General features: G+C 35.7%; 2 protein-coding genes across 25 annotated transcripts in view; one reads left to right on the forward strand and one right to left on the reverse strand.

Moving 5' to 3' along the window:
- The window catches only part of RUNX2 (RUNX family transcription factor 2), a 232972-nt gene extending 227815 nt beyond the window's left edge, over positions 1-5157 (reverse strand). For 6 of the 8 annotated variants that reach the window (XR_005595948.1, XM_039529526.1, XM_039529529.1 and 3 more), the window contains exon 1: positions 4709-4781. Coding sequence is in view for 7 of the 8 variants with exons in the window: in XM_039529526.1 (XP_039385460.1) it covers positions 4709-4766 (58 nt within the window). In the remaining variant the exon portion in view is untranslated. Of the gene's footprint in view, positions 1-4708; positions 4831-5030 lie in introns of those variants that run through there. The other 2 variants (XM_039529524.1, XM_039529522.1) reach the window with 1 other exon arrangement.
- The window catches only part of SUPT3H (SPT3 homolog, SAGA and STAGA complex component), a 448093-nt gene that overhangs the window by 61732 nt on the left and 365646 nt on the right, over positions 1-20715 (forward strand). The window lies entirely within an intron of this gene.

A 20715-nucleotide genomic window follows, 5' to 3' on the forward strand; every position in this document is an offset into this window, starting at 1 on the left:
TGTAACACTTATTAACTGACAACTCCATCATCTACAATACATAGTGTTAAATTTTATTAGGTACATAGAGTAAAACATACATATGGCCTGATTTTCAGAGGTACTGCGCACCCCCAGTGCCTGTTTACTTTCATGGTAGCTAAAGCTGAGAACTGGGGGGCTCTGCACTGCTGTAATCCAACCAGTATGGCCTACTTCTGCCCTTCCTTGTATTCTTTAACTTCCACTGAAGTCTGTTGGACATGGGGGTATTACATAATGTATGACAGGTCATTAAACACATTTATAATGTAGCTTTTACGTTAAGGTAGGAACCAGCTGCAGTGTATAGTTTCAGCCCTCTTTGCAAGAATATTTTGCATATTGATTTCTTTTCCATGTATACCTGAAAGCATAAATGAGTTTGTCTCCATTACTGGTTTAGACTGTTTTGAACATATAGTAGCCATAAAAAGTACTAAACTGGATGTTCTAAAAGCTAATCAGATAGAAAAATAAATAAAAAATAAGGAATGGTATTTTTATACTCTTTTTAATCTTAACCTTAAAATGTATTTGTCAGACCACCACCAAGAAGTCACACAGTTTGGGAGGACTTGCAGTATTATTGTTATACTATTAATGTGGGGGTGGTAAAGTCTTTAAATATTTCTGGTAGAGTAGTTAATACAGCATGGAAGTTTGATATTTGTACAGTTTGTAAAAGAATTTGAGGTGTTACCCTATTTTGACTTGAGTTTTCAAGTATGCACTGGTGCATCATTAATCATAGGAAATGCAAAAATAAATAATATAGTCCCTTTGGATTTTTCATGTGAATACTTACCTTTTCCTTTTTTTGTATATACAGTTGAGGTATTTAGGTAACCCCTAACCTTCTGCTTCAACAAGGAGGTACAGTATAAAAATATTACCACAGTCTTCATATGAGCAGTTCTCTCTAAGAAAACCTCTAGATGAATATTTATTGAAAAAAGCGAAGTTGCAATACAGAATGACTTAGCTCGGCCTCAGTACTATATTTTAGACCACCAGTGTATAAAATTAAAAGCACATGGATTTTGAATCACTAGAAAAGGTTTGTAATTGATTAGCGCTCTATGAAAGTATTGAAGTAGAGTAAGGTTTGATTTGTGAATGGTTCTATTCAATAAAGATTAATCCTGTATGCTTGATAAAATCTTAGTGCCTCTAATGAGTTAGGGTGTTTTTTTTCCTCCCTAGTTTATTTAACCATCAGATAATTCAGTGTTCTGTTAACAAACTGGAACATTTCTATCTTAGTGAATTTTACATCAGCAATGCTGATTGAACAATCCAAACGATCAGTGGTTAGTTCAAAGGAGGTGATTAAACGAATAAATATATTTTGTTCCTTGCAAACCATTAAAAAATATAGTGTAGTCATGTATATTTCATGTATTTCATACCCTTACAAGATGTAGTGGCAGGAATCCATTCTTCTTAATGTGAATGAGAATAGTCATCTCTTCATGGTGTTTCATATTATACTTTATATTATGAGCACTTTGTTTTATATTTTAATACAAAGAAAAGTGGTGATTAAAATTGGTTGAGTTAATATTTTTATGATTATGAAATCTAGAGGTGGAATTTATAGATGCTTTCTTCTTTTAGTCCACAGAAATATACAGCTTTCTGATTTCTGAATTTCTATATTTTGGATCCTCTTCTAAATTGGCTACTTTGATGTAAATGCAAAATTAAATTTGTTACAGAGTGTTAGAGCAGCTCATAATCAGTTCTTGAAAGTATTGTTTTTAAAAATACAATACATGTCATTGAGTAGCATCTTGATATAAGTGGTACAACTTTTTGTTATAAACTTGATACATTTCATATTCACTTACTACATCCATCTACCATAGTCAATTACAAAAAGTTAGATTAACGTATTGGCCAATTTTTTGTCTGATTTACACTCTGGACAACTTCACTGAAGCCCAAAGGGATGCACAGAACATATATCAGTGCAGAATGTGGTTCCTGTTATTTATAACTGATATGGTATGTATTTGAGAAGTACTACATGATCTGGAAGATCGTGTGTAAATCATGTCTTCCGGATGTTTTTCAACAATTTGATGTTTGTTGGTTGGTTGTTCTGAGCAATTTATTGTTGCTGTAGTTTAAACATAGGGACAAAAATATAACTGTCTTGGCAAACTCAAAATTAATAGGTTTAAATGTAAAAGATTCAGAGTGCAAGTATACGCAGGCAGAACGCAGTCCAAACTTGGATTTAGCTCTCAGTGTACCTGTGCTGTAGAAAAGTATGAGCCCAGAACAGAGTTTCTGGATAATTCAGAGTTTATTAGATTAAGTAGGAACATATGCCTTTTGAAGTTACAGAAGATCCCCTGCAGCAGGTGAAATAAAAATTTGCAGCGATACTGCTAAACTTTATTGATAAACAGATCAGAAGTGTGATGCACTCCACTTTCCTGGCCCTACCATCAGTCATCATTAGTTTCACAAGTCAGTTAAGAAAAACCTCATCAAATTTAACAGGCCCAATAGGAATAAATTGTAGAACAGAATGGGAGGAGACTAAATGCAGGACCTGACTCTAATGAAGATGATAGTTGGACTATGCATTCTGATACACAGCCGTACCATTTTGTTTGGAAACAATGGATGAGTAACTTGGATCTTGTAGCTTTTATTCTTATTTTCTAAGGTTAAAAGAAAGTTAGAGACATTCTACTTTTACTTTAGAAATTCATTGTAGTTTGCCTCAAAGGACACGTACTTGTCCAACCTTACATACACATGCAGAATTTGGAAGCATGTTGCAACATTATTCAGTAGCTTAAAGAATGACCAAGAGTAGATGAATTAAGCACTCACCACTGCATGTTATGATAATTTTAGCCAACAAAATTTCTCCTAATCTCTTTTGGAAGAAAAAGCAAAAGAAAGTCCCTATACATGTAAACTGTATTTCCTGTTGTAAACACTGGGATAATGTGGTCTGGCTGTGTTTCTTTAAGACAGCAGTTTTAGTAGAAATTACGCCTATTTTTTTGTGTCCATGTTTTACCTCAGTACTATGTGAAGTATACCTCAGGGTGACCACGTTCAGATAGCTAGTACTGAGAAGTAGCACTATGTAGTAGTATCAATGCCTTTGTATACCATAAATGAAAAAAAACAGTCTCTCTATTCCTTAAGTATGAACTTCCTTCATGTCTGATTGTGCTCACGGACTTACTGTACATTCATGTGCTTAACTACTAGCCAGTTGAAACGTGTGAAGTAGGAGGGGTAAAGGGAACTCCAACCATCAGCTAGTTACACCTAGATTAAGCTTATATTGTATGTGCTGAAAGCATTTCTAGCATCTTTTTTGTTCTTTAAAGTGCGGGGGGGGGGGAGAGGGGAGGTAAAGGGTTATCTACAGCCCTAACATAGTTTCAGCATGATGGACAGCATTAAGAAAATCTTGTAAGTTTTCATATGCTTTTCTTGTGGTGTTCTTTCTGATAATTCAGATAGTTTTATTGACCTGTCAATAAATGTTTGTGAGAAAATATCTGACCACTGATCAAATATTAACGCCGTTTGGCATTTTACTGTCATTCTTTCAACTAAAGCTCAGCTGCATTCTGAATTTTATAGAAATCAGAAAAAGTTATTCAGTCTCATTCAGTTTTATTTAATGGTAATTAATAGAGGATTAAAATGTATTTATATTGATTTTAAAAGCAGGCAAGGCAGGAAGGTTTAAAATTAGAGATGTTGGCAGTATTGCTTTACGGTGTATGTGTACTCTCTATATGGACATGTATGTAAATATACACATGTATAATTAATTCTGCGATTTCATGAAGACATTTAAAAGCCTATTTACAGTTCTGAATATCCAAGCCGATATTTGGCAACATTCTATTATGCAGAGCTGGTATAAAAATGCTACTACATATCAAATTGAATTTCATCCACATTTTGCTTTATTTTCACAGATGAATAGTTTTTATGGAAAAATGATCTCAGCTAATTCATGACTCAAATGTAGTTAGAAAAACTGTTTTTAAAGAGCTGATGCATTGTAATACATGCTTTGCTGTGAAAGTGTGGAAACAAATGAACAGATTTTGGGGTTAGCTGTGGATTAGCACTGAATACTTTAGTGTATATATACTAAATGCATTTTCTTAGTTTATAAAACATCTAAGACAGTGGTAGGGCAGTTATGTCGGAAAGGTTGCTAAGTCCTACAATTTTATTAATTTTCTTCAGATACAGAGAACTAGCAGTGTAAAGTCACTATTGCAAAGATGCCGGAGCTCTATAAAATGTCACATTTTCTTCCCAGGTTCTTCACCTGGCGGTCTTCTGTGATATTGTTGATTGTATTCATTTAATACTTTAATTTTAATAAGCTTTTTACCTTTTTCAGAGCAGTATCTTACTTTGCTAAATGAATGTAACTGGAAACATTGACTCACCTATGTGACAGCACACCTGCTGTCAAACACTGGAGTGTAGTATAGCGACTTCACTTTGCCTAGTTTGTCAGTTAACAAATTAGTTCTTAAATCTGCATACGTTATTTATGGGAACCTCTTTTTTTCATGACTATACCCAAGTATTGAACTTTAAACACAAAAAATACTATTTAACAGGTTTTTGTTTTGATGACAATCAATGATCATTCATAGAATTAAACAAACGTAATACTTACCCCAAAAGAAGTTTTGCTGACATGGTGTCACTGAGCTGAACAGACTGTTTGATGCCATAGTCCTTCTCTGTTTTCACACACAATTTGTATCTTCTGGTGCAAATATTGCTTGAAGCCTTAAACTGAAAATACAAACCATACCCAAACCTAGTTTTAGTATTACAGTGTGCCTGGAGTGCATAAACTCTGTATTTGTTTTTTTCTATCAAAAAATTGTGTAGCACCGATAATATGAAAAGCAAGGAAACAAAACAAAAAGAGAATGAGCAAATATTTGAAGGACCTACTATTACTGCATAGACTGTGGTTAGAGAGCACTTACTGACTTTGTTGGTCTCAGTGGCTGGTAGTGACCTGCGGAGATTAACCATTTAAAAACCAGAGGCTTCTTGCTATCCTCCTGGAGAAAGTTTGCACCGCACTTGTGGTTCTGTGGTTGTTTGTGAGGCGAATGAAGCATTCACATAATCCAAAAAAGCAAAAGCTTTAAAACTCCTTTTTTTTTTTTGCAAGCACTGTTACTGGAGAGACAGAATCATGTGGTTTGTGACATCACAGTCCTCAAAGTAAAGTGGGACTGCCTACCACTGTGGCTTTTCTTTCTCCCTTTCTTTCTTTTTTTTTTTTTTTAATTTTATTTTGACAAAAGGCCTGTGGCAAGGCCTTTCCTGGCATCCAGAAGGATATAGCTTTTTAATTTTTGTGACTCATGAGGATTTGGAGAGAGTACAAAATGCTGAAAGAGCCCAAACTCCTGTACAGTTAAAGCATATGGACAGCAGAACTTTATTTGTACTCTCAGTGCAGGCTCCCCCCCCTTTTTTTTTTCACCCCCTTTCTTTCTCTTGTTCATTATTGTGTCTGTGGAAAAGTTAGCAAAATTGGCGCAAGTGGCTGTGTGAAATTCTGAACAACAGTGATGATTTACAATAATTTACGTTTTTGGATTGTATCACAATCTTGGGTCTGCTTCATATTTGCTGGGTGGCTGGATTCCTTCTGTTTTTCTTTTTCTTCTTGTCTTCCTATACTTGTGAATCTGTAACTCATTGTAAGAAACTTTACCTTTCCTAAGGTCTGGTAGCAGACTGCTTGTTGGGGCTGTGTTTTGTACTGTAATTGGCTGTCATAGAAGCGTTAGTCTGGGGATTCCTTTACAAATCTTAAATCATGTCTGTCTTGCTTATGTACCTTCAAGATTAGCTGCCAGTTTTATATAATGAAAATTAAGTGCAATTATATTTGTCGGGTTTTTTGCCGAATCTGTCATTTGTATATTGTAACTACTTTGAGTACTGTATTATAAATTATGCTTTTTGAATAAAAATACGTCAACAATTTACTATAGAAGTTACCGAACAGTATGGATTGTACTGGTTGTGGAATTTTGCTTGCTAACATTAATTGCTTATTGTAATTCTAGTGTTTCAGAGAAACGGTATTGTCTTATACTTTTTGAGGGATACTGTTAATAGTTTTATTCAGTGGTTAATGTTAGTGCTTACTTTGAAAATGAAACATAATTTTGATGCTTATGTAAGGCTTAAACATTTAACGTGCATATATATAATCTATTTTTATATACTTACACAAAGTTAAAGTTGTCTGTTAATAAAAGCTTTTACTATATCAGGGCACTGTGTGTTAACAAAAGCAGTATTTTTTGTTTATAATAGAGGCTTTGAAATAAATTGCAAAATGCTGTGTGTAGTAGGGAATAATGTGTTCAGTAGTCTTGATTTGCTCACTCAGATTCAGAAGAAAATTGGAAACATCTTTAAGAAACTATCTTATTTTTGCCCCCTCTGGACATGTATTTGTGTAGAACTCATTTTCTTGTTAGCATGATTGTATAATATAAGCACTGTATTTTATAATTCCATTTTTTTTGTTTGGGGGAGGCAGAAGAATGGCAGAAAAGAAATACAGACCTAAATTTTTCTAAGCATTTTTCATCATTTATTTGTAAAACTCCTCATAAGCATGTTTCTGGCAGTTGTCTTCCCTCACTCCTTTTTCCCTTTATCTCCTCCCCTGCTTCTGCAATAAGCAATTGACTAGAAGTGGTGTGAAACTAATTGGTTGAAGGGTGGGTGGAGATCAGGTTATCCCTATTTTGTGTGGTTCGATGGAGGGGGGAGAGAGGAGATGCGAAAAGAGTATTCCAGTAAAACTTTTCTTTGGCAGATACTTATCAGAGAAACATAAAACCAGTCCTGTTTCTGAACATCTCAGCATAATGTGTATTGGAATGTAAACTATATTGTCTTCAATTCAACACTTTCCCTGTTCTATAGAGGTTACCAAATTTCTAGGATTGTTCCTTAAAATGAGAAAATCAGTGAATAAACTGATATATGTAGAACTTTAAAAAAAAATACAACGAAAACCATCCCAACCAAACAAAAAGCCCACCCGTTCCTTTAAAGGTGGGTTTCTTGTATTCCTAAATATATATTTTCATTATATGATAGTGCCATCACTGAGAACGCAGTTAAAGGCATAAAAATGATAAAATAGAGCACTAATTCTGTGTTATAAATAAAGCACACGTGAATTGGAAGTCTAATCAATTTTTAGTGTGATAAAAACATTTGGAGGTTTTTGCCCCTATAATTTGTGGAATTTCAAATTGTAAGTACAAACATCTCTGCAAATACGTTTACACATTGAAAAAGTTTCAGATATTGTATTATGGTAAGTATATTCAGTTCTTATAGATAACTTTACTGTTGGAGGCAAACTCTTATATTGTCCCATATTTAAGCCCAATCTTTATAATTCTAAAAGACAGAAGCTCCAACATTCATTACTATTCATTTCTTTAATAACTGAAAATTATACTCACCACAGAGAACTAGATCTCTGAACTCGGTACATTGAAATAAAACTGATCCAAGATGAATTTTCTTAATTGCCTTGACTTACATTGCTTCAATATATTCCACCAACTTTCCCTTTCAGTACATACGTAAATGAGATGATCTTTTGAGGAGCGATAGGCTACTTTATTAATCTCTGATATCAAGATTAAAATCACTACAATAAATTCTCTATTTGGCAGGGTGAAGATTGTCGAACTTAGAAACACATTGATACCAAAGTGGGATTGAAGTGTAGTTTTAGGTATTTTTCTATATTCATTTAGAATTTAAATTTGTTTTCTCTCTGTTAGAAATGTTTCCTTGTTATTTTAGTAATCTTTTTAATTGAGAGATTTTCTGAAGGAAAAATATGTACAGATATAATACCTACCAACTTGTTTCTTCAAAAATAACTAAGACTTTTAATGTGATGAAGAAAATATATTAATTCTGAAGTCACTGTGTAAACAAGTCTCTTGATTGCAGACTTATACTTAAGACTTTTGTTTAAAAGACAGAACTATAGAAAGCAAAGTTAACTTAAAAATTCTACAGGGGTTACTTCAAGCCACTGATATAATTACACTTAAGTATCAGGCTAAAGAATTTGCTCTGTAAATTATGGACTTGTTCTTTGATGACAAATTAAGTCTCATTTTGAAATTAAAATCAATTTCAACACAAAACTTATGCAACCATATCCTTTATCTTTTAGGAAATTTGTTTTGAAAACCTGTAAGCCTTGCTTTATATTTTCAAACATTTTGCTTTTTGTCACTCATACTTTATACAGCATATAAACTATAGGATACACTGTAGAGAGTATATTTGTACTTTAAAAGTTTGTTTTTATGTTATGGTCAACTTGCTATGAGAGAGGAATCTCCAACCTATTTTTTTTTTAAGGAATAGATTATTCTTTATCTTTTGTGTCTTCCAGAAGTACAAAACAGACTTCTATAATGTGGCATATCCTTATGCTGCTACTTCAGATGCGTCAAACCCACAGATATTGCTGCTTTAGGTCTATCTCAAACAGTGCTACATTTTCCTGTTTCTGACGGCATAAGCCACTCTGCTTGGGATCTGCATTTCACAAATCCATAGAAAGTCATTCTTATTTTGATTATAGCTTTCTCAGTGGTGCTGCATTTTACTTTATTTAGTGTTTTATTCCTGTGTAGGTGTGTAATTACAGTATTTACACATTTTGTAAAAATTTCATTGTATAGACTAGTGTATACTTGGATTTTAAACTTCCAACATTGTTCCAGTTGCCTGAAGTAGATTCAGTATAACATATGTTAACCTATTATAACAGACCGTGCCTTCTATTTAGCAGAAGAATAGTATTAAATAAAAATACTTCTTTATGCCAACTTATATTTCTTTTCATAGACATTGTTGCTAAAATACTGTCGTGGTATTGAACAAATAAATGCTTAATTTTTTATGATTTCCTTCCTGTATATACATTGTCCAGCCCCCCCATTTTCTCCTGAGTATTATTTTAACTATAAATGGTATGAAGCTGATTGTGGTTCTGTGTGAAAAATTGTATCTTTTCATCTGTTGTAAGCAAATACTGGTTGTCTGATTTCTTCTCTTTGGACTCTTACTATTAAAGATCTGTTTAAACCTAAAACAGAAATCCTTGCTATAGATTGAGATGAGAGTAATTCTCTGTTGATCAATGATTAATTTACTAGTAATTAACATAATTGTTTCATATTGCCTTGGATTATTAACTCTCATTTGTCATTATGCAGAAAAAGGTCACATAATGCCCATTTCAGCAATAATAATGGAAAAACTCTGCCCGCTGTCCAGGCCTTGAACGAGCTTCTGCATCTTAGAAGCCAAATATATCTTATTGACTGCTGCTTTTGTACATTATTGCTCAATTATTTTTCTGATTATCATTGGTGTTCTTCTGTTCTCCATAAATTTATTTCTTAGTCTGTACAGCAAGTAAGAATGCCATTCTAGTTAAATATAGTCCAGTAAGCAGCCAATAGTTACTGTTTAAAAACATTGTAATTGTTTTGTATTTTCTCCAGTCTGTTTAAAAAAAAAAAAGTCAACTTGCAGAAAATATGGGAAACTTGTCTCATATAACAGCTGAGGATGTGGCTAGGTTAAGGCAGGAAACTGCTACCCACAATGCAATGTTACATACACTACCACTTAATAAAATTTATTTCAAACATGCTACTGACAAAACCAAAGAAAAATAATATCCTAACTATGCTAGTTAGTACACTAAGTATATCTAGGGAAAAGTGAAAGTAATCTGTCTAAAGCCTTTTTTTGCTTATTGGATACAGTACTACCACTAATCAAACCATTGGAGATCTCAGTAGTTAAAGCAATGACTATTTTTAGAAAATATTCACCTCTCTGGAAATTAATGCTTGCATGCTGCTAATTGGTGTTGAAGTTGCTATTTTTATATGCATAATTTTGATAGGTTCTTTTTGCTAGCTTTTGGGGCTATTGGTTCTATATTCTCATATGGTATGAGATTGGCAACTTCTTTATATATTTTTTTTCTTGTTGGTCTTACTTGTACCTTGAGTTTACCTACCTTTTACCATACCCAAGCAACCTACGCCTTCTCCCTCCCAAAAGAAGAGATGAGGCTAAATACTTAACCTATTTGTGGTTTGACAGGAAGAGGTTGTTTAAGAACAAGAAAAGATTTATTTATTTATTTATTTATGTATTTATTTATTTATGTATTTATTTATTTATTTATTTGTTTTACATGTCTGAAGACAGACTAACTTAAGGAGGTTTTATTTGACTGCAGACAATTTTGGTAAGATCTAATAGACATTTAGTATGCTTTGGCTAATTTATGACGTAAATACAATATTGTACACTTACTGTGTAAATGTAATATTTTTAATCATTATTTATTAAAACAGGTTTTTTAAAATGGATAGTAATACCTGTTAGAACATTTATGCTGAAATGGCATGAATGTCCAGAGAGTTTTATTTTAGAAATGACAGAGTCCTTGTTTCTCATTGTTTTTAAATACATGTGTACTAAGGGTGATCCTCTTATGGAGATTTTTTTTTAAGTATTTTCCCCTATAGTTAAGCACTTATCAAGAACAGCTGCTGTAGTGCTATGGATCCTATCCATGGACTCATGGTGGTCTGCTGAACAACGTTCTTCAACTTTGACAGGTGAGACAGAGACTCTCCAGTGCCACTGCTTTTGGATGAATCTAGCTGTGGTTGCAGAAAGTGCATCTTGCCAAAATATATGGGTAAGACCACACACAGCCTTTAAAATAGTTATTGTAAGCTTATTTTTAGGCAATATATGTCTTGACAGTTCCTTTATTTGCATGCCAGTTTCATTGCTGCTTATAGATTTTTCATTTATTTTAGTAATGGCAATAGCAGATTTAAATCTGTATTTGTAAAGCTTTTGCACAACATTTACACTAGAAAATGACAGGCTTTCTCCTTTCAAAACTCAATCAAGATTAGAAGACAAGTTTTTTAAAAACATTACAGCGGAGCATTCATACTGCTTAGAGTTGGTGTCTCTGTTTTCATGTTAAGCCACTGTTTTCTGGGGCATAGTTCAATGATAAAATGTTGCTTCTGGATTTAAAATTATACCAGTTTCAGATGCTTCTGTGCTTGTATAAGTCTGAAAGGATGAATATTTGAGGCATGAAATTTGTTCAGTGAGACTAATGAAAGTTAAATGCTTTTTTAAATGGCTAAGATACTAAACATTGAAGTTAAAATTGCCACTTGATTTATACAGTAACTACTGTACAGTATTTTTCATATATAAAGTATTAAATATTCTAAATATCTACCTAGAAAATTGGCTGGATAATACATGTTTAATATTGACAGTCTACAAGGGTTGCACCCTGTAGGATTTTTCAGTAATCAGTACTTATATGGTATCTTTCAGAACAGATGTTTTTAAAATACCCCAGAGAAATTTAAATATATAACTGAGATGAAATAACAAACTATTCAGAGTGCAGGGATGCTTTATAGTTGTGTATATGTACTTGTACAGTTTATTCTAGTTCTGCAGTTCCCAGAGTAACAGGCATAATCCGTGTGTAGTTAGTTCTCAGCCACACATTATTTATTTTTTATTAGTTAATTTTGCATATCACTATTGTTCCAGGTGATTTTACAAACAAATAAGACAGCAAATCAGTGCCCATAAGAGCTTGCAATAAAAACCTTCCACCATGAAACAAGACTAAAACAAAAATGGAAATGAGGGCAGGATAGTCTGTAATAAAAAGCAAGTGATTCGAACAATTAGGGATAGTCACTACGTACTTTATGGTTCCACTTGCTGGAGATTATAAAAATCTAATATAAAAAAAAAATGTGTGCGCGCGCGTGCGCATTAGCTTTCTTTAGGGCATGGGGAAAAATGTAGTTTGTAGGCCTTCATTGTAAATGAATCCTTGTATTCTGATTGGGTGTTGGTCATCCAATCACAGTGCAAGGCGGTCAATAATCTGTGTGAGAGACACTCTAAAATTCTAGGATTATCACTTTAAAGCCCAGAATATATGAGTCACTGTGAAGCAGTGGAAACAGCGACAAGTGTAGCTGAGAGCTCTTTTTGTTCAGACTATCACTAGGTTCAGTTGTCACTGGGACTCGTGGTCTGTAACCATCTAATTTTTAAGTTCTCAGCCATTTTAACTTTACAGATTACACCCATATGACAGGAAAGCATGTATCTATGTCTAACCAAGAGTCCTCCTAGAACATTGTGATAGTAGAGGTAACTCAGCCAATCACCACACAAACTGGCATACAATTTCATTGGTTGTATTGGGGGAGACTGCACAGATGGTGCATTACTTGGCCCAACAGTCAGTGCTTTCAGCTACTGGTTTCTCAATATTTCTGTGAATATACATAACTCTGCACTTTGGTTCCTTGTAATACATTGGCTCTATTCAGATTTTTCAAGCTGTTTGATAGCGCCAAAGATGTTGCATCAGATTTTCAGATCCTTGAGTGGATGCAGAAAACTAAAATTTTTATCAGAGAAGGAAAAACTATGAAAAAGCAGTGAAAATGAAACTGTCAAACTAAAAGGGAAAACATATTTTTAAAAATAATGTAATTATTGCCTTTCTTTCAATCCTTCCTCCCATTTCTCTCTCTGGATTCCTCCCAATAGATCAGCAAGGTTTTTGTTCCCAGAATTTACTTCTATCGCACAATTCCATATCTGGTGAAATTCCTAGCCTCTCTCCCCTAGTTCAAAACATTTATTGCAGGTATGTGGAGAATAGCATTGTAGGCTTCTAAGGAGGGAAATGTGCCCTGGAAAGGAGATGATACTGGGAATAGAAGGAGTAAAATTGAAGAGAGAAAGAAGGGGAGGCAACAAGAAAGGATTTTTTAAAATTCTTTAATGAGTTTATCTTTCAGCAATATGGCAGGTTTGTTGGGGGGGGGGGGGTTGGAGGTGGCTAAGACAGTAGGAGAAACCAAGGAACCAAAATTGAACAAAGAAATGAACTGCCACAGACCCCTTACAAGTTGACACAATAGTTAGGGTTCTTGTAGAAGACCAAGAAAGTAGATGGAAGATTGTGGCAAATATGAAAGGTAGAACTGAGGACAAACATCAGTGGCGCTGTGAAGAACATGAGATACTTGCTTTTTTTTTTTTTTTGAGTGTGATGTATGCCTCTGTCAGATTACTTGTGTGTGCGCTGTGCCTCTTTCTGTTAGGCTGTCTACACGGCTCCTCAAGTTGGACTATGAGAATGTGAATTGCAGAAAGCATTAGCATGCTGTGCTGTAACTTCTCTGTGTGCATGCTACGGATGTGAACTAAAAGGTACCTAGTTCATGTTAACTTAGTCCTCTTTAAAGAGGACTAATACAAACTGGTTACTCTTTAGATTTTGCTGGAGCATCCACATTGGGGAATTATAGTGCGCTGCAGTTCAAATCCCGTAGTCCAAACTGTGGGACCATGTAGCTTAGCCCTCAGATTACTATTATGGGGTCAGTTACATGGCTGTAAAGTGCTAACTCAGTCCTGGATGGTTTTATGCATCTACAGCAAGGCAGACAATGGTTTCAGATAGCCCAATCACTATGAATTAATAAATGCTACAGATATCAATTCCTTTGAATATTTAAGTCCACAGTTTGAACAATAGGCTGGTTGATAAATGGGAGTGAGGAGGAGGAATCGAAGCAGGGAATCAATGAAGAAAAAACTTGGAAACTGTTAACCATAGCTCTGAAGCTGAGTGGGAAGAGGCAGGATCTACAAAGAAAGAGACTATGATTTGGTCCTCAGAAGAGCTGGGGTCCCAGGGCAAAGTTGGGCCAATCTAAATCTCGATGGAAATTCTAAGCCTAAGTAAGACAATATACATGTAGACCTTTTGTTATTTTAACCTTATGTCTCTGATTACTATATTTCCATGGATAAATAATATTTAGTTTTGAAGAAACTGGTCACTGTGTCTGCCTACTGTTCATAGCTTAAGGAGGGAAGCCTATAATAGGGAATGAACCCAATTGGACCTGCTGAGGAAACATTGGTAAACAGAAGGGCTGTAATCTGGAGACCCAGTTGGTAGGGATGAATCACAGGATTCCACTCTGAGAGAAGTGAAAGTGCTGGGCCTATCACTCGGAAGAGGTCTCATTGAAAGACTGAGTGAGGCATCAATGGTACAGCTTACCCTGGAACTGTGACAGGAACCTTCCACTCTAGATAGCAACAGCAAATATTCTTTATTTGTGGAGAGGGCTGGTAAAAGACACAAACAGACACAATATCCCAGTCAATGATCCAGAAGAAGGTAGTTAAATGGAACCAGCAGCAGAGGAGGGAAAGCACATAATTGTAATCAGTGAGACTTTAGTGAGGACCATGGGCTGATTGGCCTGATAAAACAGAATAGTTTTGGTGACTTCTGGGTACTAAAGGTGATGGTATGACAAGGGAACTAGGTATCCTAAAGAATTTTGGATATTTCCTACTGATTACAATTCATGTGAGATCAAACTACACCAATGAATTAGGATTTGTTATCACAAATGACAAGAAGAAACTTGGAAGAGAACTTATGATTCAAGTCATCTCGCAAGAAAATCCCTCTGAAGCCAAGTGCAAATGAAGAAATAGTAAGGGTTCTGGATACCAGAAATGCATAAACCTTGCTGGAAGGGTACAGGGCACTTGGATGCTTTTTGTGATAAGATCCAAGATTGGTTAAGTAGGCACCAATCCTAAAGCAGAAAGTAGGTTGTATGGGGTAAAGACCTCTTGGTTCAAAACCAGCTGGAGAGCTTTAAATTAGGTATTAGCCAGGATGGGCAGGAATGGTGTCCCTAAGCTCTGTTTCCCAGAAGTTCGGAATGAGTGACGGGATGAATCACTTGATGATTACCTGTTCTGTTCATTCCCTCTGGGGCACCTGGCACTGGCCACTGTCGGAAGACCGGATACTGGACTAAATGAGTCTTTGGTCTGACCCAGTAGGGCCATTCTTATCAAAAGCAAAGCTTTCACTTAACTCATGTGGGCTGCTCTACTTTGTACATTAGACGTCTGTTTAAAAGATGGACCTGTTCTGAAACATAAGATGAAGAATAAGAACAACATTAACTTTCATATAAATGCAAGGAATATGAGAAACAAGCAAGAATAACACAAATTATATGAAATGAAGGAAACTATCTTATGGGCATAGTGGAAAACTGAGTTGGGATACTTATCATAAATGGGATGTTGATATAGATGGATATAACATACAGAGATGAGAAATAAAAATGGATCATCAGTGGTTGTAAACCAAAGTTGGGTGTAGTGTCCAACCAGGTCATGAACAATCTAATTCAATGACTAGGAAGAATTACTTTCTGAGAATTATGAAACCCACTCTGACCATGAAAACAGATCCACCAACTTGAAAGGAATAAGGAAAAGCCTGATTGATCAGACTATGTAAGAAAGAAAAAAGATCCCAACAATACCAAAGTTTCCAAACTCAAGCCATAGATGTAGTGTTTACCTGTAGGAGTGTACTAAAAGGCACCTTGGTTGCCAGTCTCAGCAGAGTGGTCAAATATTGAACTGGCATGGAGAATAAACCACATTCTTGACCACTTCTAGGGTTCCTTTAGGTCATGGTTTGAAGCATTTTTTGCAGGAAAGTGACAGACCTTCCCTGATGCTGTTGTACCTATTCTGTGCATTAGGAGAACTTTGGGTTCAAGTTCAGCACTTCAGCTAACAATAAATAAATTAGAGAACCAAACAAAGAAAAATCTTTTGCATATTTAACTTAAATGATCAAACTGTTCGTTTTTTTATATAATCTAAACTAATATTTTTATGGAATAGTTCATTTTTTATGCTTTATCTTTTATTGTTTTATGACCAGAGTAGCTGAAATTAAATGTACTTTTTCTTTATTAGTATTAAAAAAACCCCAGAAAAAATATACATAATATTTTAATTTGAGGGAATGATGGATTTGATATTTCGATGTACATTAAACACATTTATGTTATAACACATGACTTACACAGCCACTAGATGGGACTGGTTGTAACATTTATGCACTTTTCATGTTGTCATCTTCCTCATATATAGGAGGTTCTGATCATACAACAGGATCTGGTACCTACTATGACAACAACATGCCATGGGGTACCACTTCAGAGGTACTCTTTGCGGGTGTGAAGATCTGCACTAGTGGATTCTGTTGCAAGATCAGGGCCTTGAAGCTTTTACTCTGTGCAGTTAGAACCCTTTTTGTGTCTACCCCTGTGCTGAAGGAAGTGGGTTCTGCATGAGCACGAGTCCTGGAATAAATTGTAAGACTGGGACCTTGGGGAGTGACTATGCTCATTGAAACACCAGAAGCAAACAAAAACCTAATCCTGTCCTTCACATCCTATATCATTGCAGCTATTATAAGCAAATCTTTTCACTTCCAGAAAGAGTACATTTAAATTGTCATAGGTCAAAGTATATTATGTGGTGTTAATACAGTAACAGGCTGTAGTCTTGTCATCGTCAAATTCCATTTTGCCATTTTTATCTCAAATTTTCTATGAAATTTATTTTTCTTATTGGCATATGCAAACTTATTTTTTAAGAAAAACATAGATGTGATTTTCTTGCTTTGTGAGGTCCAGGTTTGCCTTGAAACAGCTCTGCAGCAGTTTGTTTATATTTCAGTTTCAGGAAAAATGATACCAGTCTTCTGAGAAATGGAATATTTGCAATAAGAAGTGGCATCTTTACAAGTTAAACAGAATAATCAAAGAGCTAAAAAAACATTTGGTTGTCTTTCAGACAAACGTTAGTGAAATAGCTGCTGTTTTACCATTAAGAGTTGGTGTAATTTATTTTTCTTTTTTAACTGGAGAACAAATCCAATTGGTTACTGCATAAAATTGAATCCCTATGTTTTTTGGTGTGGACAGAAGGTTATCTGTTGACTTCTGTATGTGGGAGCTACAGTAATTTAAACTATTTTTCCTTCCAGGTAATTGGATCAAATTGGACATCCATATACATGACATTGTTATTCTCTTAACTATGCTTAGAATTATGCATCTTTTTTCTAGAAAAAATTCTGCTTTTGTACTTCATGAAATGCTTTTCTTTTCACAAAGGTGCACTAGTAGCTTTCTCTAGATTAGATGAAAGGGAACTATGCAACCCAAAGTAGCAGAGTTACATGAGAGGCCTGTCTTACTTTCTGCTAAATACACGTGTTAATTAACTAACAGTCTGAACAGTTGGTAGACAGAAGATGAACTGTTACCACAAGCATCTTTCAATCTGTATTACGGACAAAAAACCTATAGTAAATGAATATTAAGGTTGTGAAGTCAAGCATTCAGCAGTTAAGAAATGCAATAATTAAGGTTGACTATGCATCTTTAAATCAGCCCCCTTGTGTGTATGCATTGTAATAGGCTTTTTAATTACATGATCATGTATTATTTTTTCCACAGGATCTCTGCCTCATTCAGTGCACAGAGTGGATGATGCTCAGTGTATGAACTACTATTTAATATTTTGTTTTATCTTCATTTGTTCAGTGTGTGGCCACATGCCTTATTTACAGCACACTAGTCAAACTTTGCTATGAAGACAGAATTTTTAATTTTCTCTTGGGCTTTTCTGTAACATTCATTGTGATATAAGAGTGATTAAGAAACATTAGAACATCAGAACTTACCTGTGGGGTAAGGGGATGGTATTATCTCAGTTTTAAAGATTGGGTACTGAGGTACAGAGAGACTGAGGTCAAAAGTATTTACTAATTTTGGGTGCCCAATTTGAGATGCTTAGGACCTTATTTTTCAGAGTCCTTAGCATTGTGTATCACTTTATATGTTCAAAGCTCATCTCCCGTTCAGTTGCAGTTGTGAGTGTTCTGCACTTGGTCAAATCAGATCCCAGGATCCCCTGCCTCATTCACTATACACCTTCCAACTTCCGAAATAAATGAGGCAGGGAACCTAAAAACAACAGCCTCCTTTACTACACAAGTCTGATTCATTCCCATATCAGGTCTATCTTGTGCTCTGAATGAGACTGGGATCTGTAGAACCCAGTGCCACAGGGTAGCTGTAAGGCTAAGATTTTACTAGGATTTAAAAAAAGGGGTAGACATTTATAGAAATAATGAGAAATTCCATAGTTATGTTTGATGATAAAGGGTACATGGGATAACCCTGGTAATTATAGGGCTGATAGTCTGACATAGATCCTGGCAAGATAATGGAGTGGTTGATACAGAATTCAAAGAATTAAAGGAGGGTATTATAATTAATGCTAATCAGCATGCCCTTATGGAAAACATTCTGTCAAACTAACTTGATATCCTTTTTTGATGAGATTAAAAGTTTGCTTGACAAAGATAATAGTGTTGATGTAATAGAATTCTGTATGGTATTTGATTTAGCACCAAGTAACATTTTGATTAAAATACTAGAAAGATACAGTTACCATGGTACACATTAATTGGATTAAAAGGTGGCTAATTGCTGGATCTCAAAATGTAATAGTAAATGGGGAGTCATCATCAAATGGATGTGTTTGTAGTGGGGTCCCACAAGTGATTAATTCTTGGTCCTACGCCATTGAATAAAAATGTTAGTTACCTGGAAGAAAACATAAAGTCGTCACTGATAAAGTTTTCAGATAACGACTGCCCAAGTTTGTGTGTCAATAATGAACAGTACAGGTCACAGATAGAGAGTGATCTGGTCGCTTGGTAAACTGGGCACTAGCAAACAATGTGTGTTTTAATATGGCTAAATCTCGGAAAAAAGAATGTAGGCTATATTTACAGGATAGGGGATTCCATCTTGAGAAGCAGTTATTCAAAAAAAATTTGGGAGTGGGGATGGTGGACAGTCAGCTGATCATGAGTAAGGCTATGATTTAGTCATGGGTATTTTTAGTAAGTCATGGACAGGTCACGGGCAATAACCCAAAAGTCACGGGCTGGTGACCTGTCCATGACGTTTACTACAAATATCTGTAACTAAATCTTAGCTGCTGAGTGTGTGTGTGTGTGTGTGTGTGTGTGTGCGTGTGCGTGCTTCTGGGGCCACTGCTGCTTGTGCGGGGATGCTGCTGATCCTAGCGGGGGACACTCCAGGTCCCACTGCTGTTGGGCTGGAGTGGGGTGGTCAGGGCTCTGCTGCTCCTGCTGGGGGTGGGGGATGGCCTAGGCGCTGCTGCTGCTCTGGACAGGGGATGGCGGCCCGGGGCCCTGCTACTGCTCCCAGACCACTACTCTGGGGCAGTGCCTGGGACCATCTACCTGGGGCTGCCTGCGCAGTGGCTAATGTGTCTGCCCCCGAGGCTGCCCCAGCTTATTGGGCGGTCCTGGGGTTAACCGTACCAGCCGCTTCAAAAGTCATGGAATCCGTGACCTCCGTGAAAGACTTGCAGCCTTAATCATGAGCTCCCAGTGTGATGCTGTGGCTGAAAGGGCTAATGCAGGTCTTAAGTGCATCATAGGGAAATCTCAAGTAGGCATAGAAAGGTTATTTTACCTCTGTATTTGGCATTGGTGTGACCACTGCTGGAATACCGTGTCCAGTTCTGTTGTCCACAGTTTAAGAAAGATGTTGATAAATTGGAGAGGGTTAGAAAACCTGCCTTTCAGTGATAGATTCAAGGAGCTCAATCGATGTAGTTTAACGAAGAGAAGGTTAAGGGCATTTTGATTAGACAGTAAGTACCTACATGAGGAACAAATATTTAATAATTAACTCTTCAGTATAGAAGGGTATAGCATGATCCATTGGGTAAAAGTTGAAGCAAGACAAATTCAGATTGGGGAAAAAAGTGTAAATTTGTAACAGTTAGTATAATTAACCATTTAAACAATTTAAAAAGATTGTAGTGGATTATCCATCACTGACAACTTTTATATCAAGTTTGGATGTTTTTCTAAAAGACATGCTCTAGTAATTATTTTGGGAAAATTCTCTGGCCTGTGTTATACAGGTGAAAATAGATGATCACAGTGGATATGTTTGGCCTTGGAATCTATGAATTTTTTTTTTTTTTTAGAAGGACATTCTTAACCTTCATGCGTAAAAAAGGTATAAATCAGTCTCTATCTGATATGGGTAGGAAGAAACTTCTTTATTGGGAGGTTATTTCATAGTGGTCTACCGTGTGTTTTTTCATGTCTTCTGAAGCATCTGGTGCTAGGCACTTTGAGACTGGATAGTGGACTAAATAGACTACTGGTATGGCTATTCTGTGTTCTTACACAGAGCAAAACTTAGTTTGGTTTGAAAAATGGACATGGTTAACAACTTGGAAATCAGTGTATCTGTTCTTAGGATCAAGAACTGAGGTAACCATGCCTAGATTTGAATCTGTGGCTTCAAGAAGACTAAATATTTTGAACATGCTATATAAAGGAAGGTATGGGTGGCTGGTTACCTTGCTAACCTGGGTTCAATTCCTTGTTCTGCCAAAATAGTGTGACCATAAACAAGTCACTTCTTGTTTTGGGGCCTGAGTTCCCAATCTGTAAAATGGGGATACCAGTACTTCCTACCTAATAGATGTGTTGTGAGAACAAATGCATTAAAGATTGTG

The sequence above is a fragment of the Mauremys reevesii genome, linkage group 3, assembly GCF_016161935.1.
Source record: "Mauremys reevesii isolate NIE-2019 linkage group 3, ASM1616193v1, whole genome shotgun sequence".
In the NCBI taxonomy this organism is placed as follows: Eukaryota; Metazoa; Chordata; order Testudines; family Geoemydidae; genus Mauremys; species Mauremys reevesii.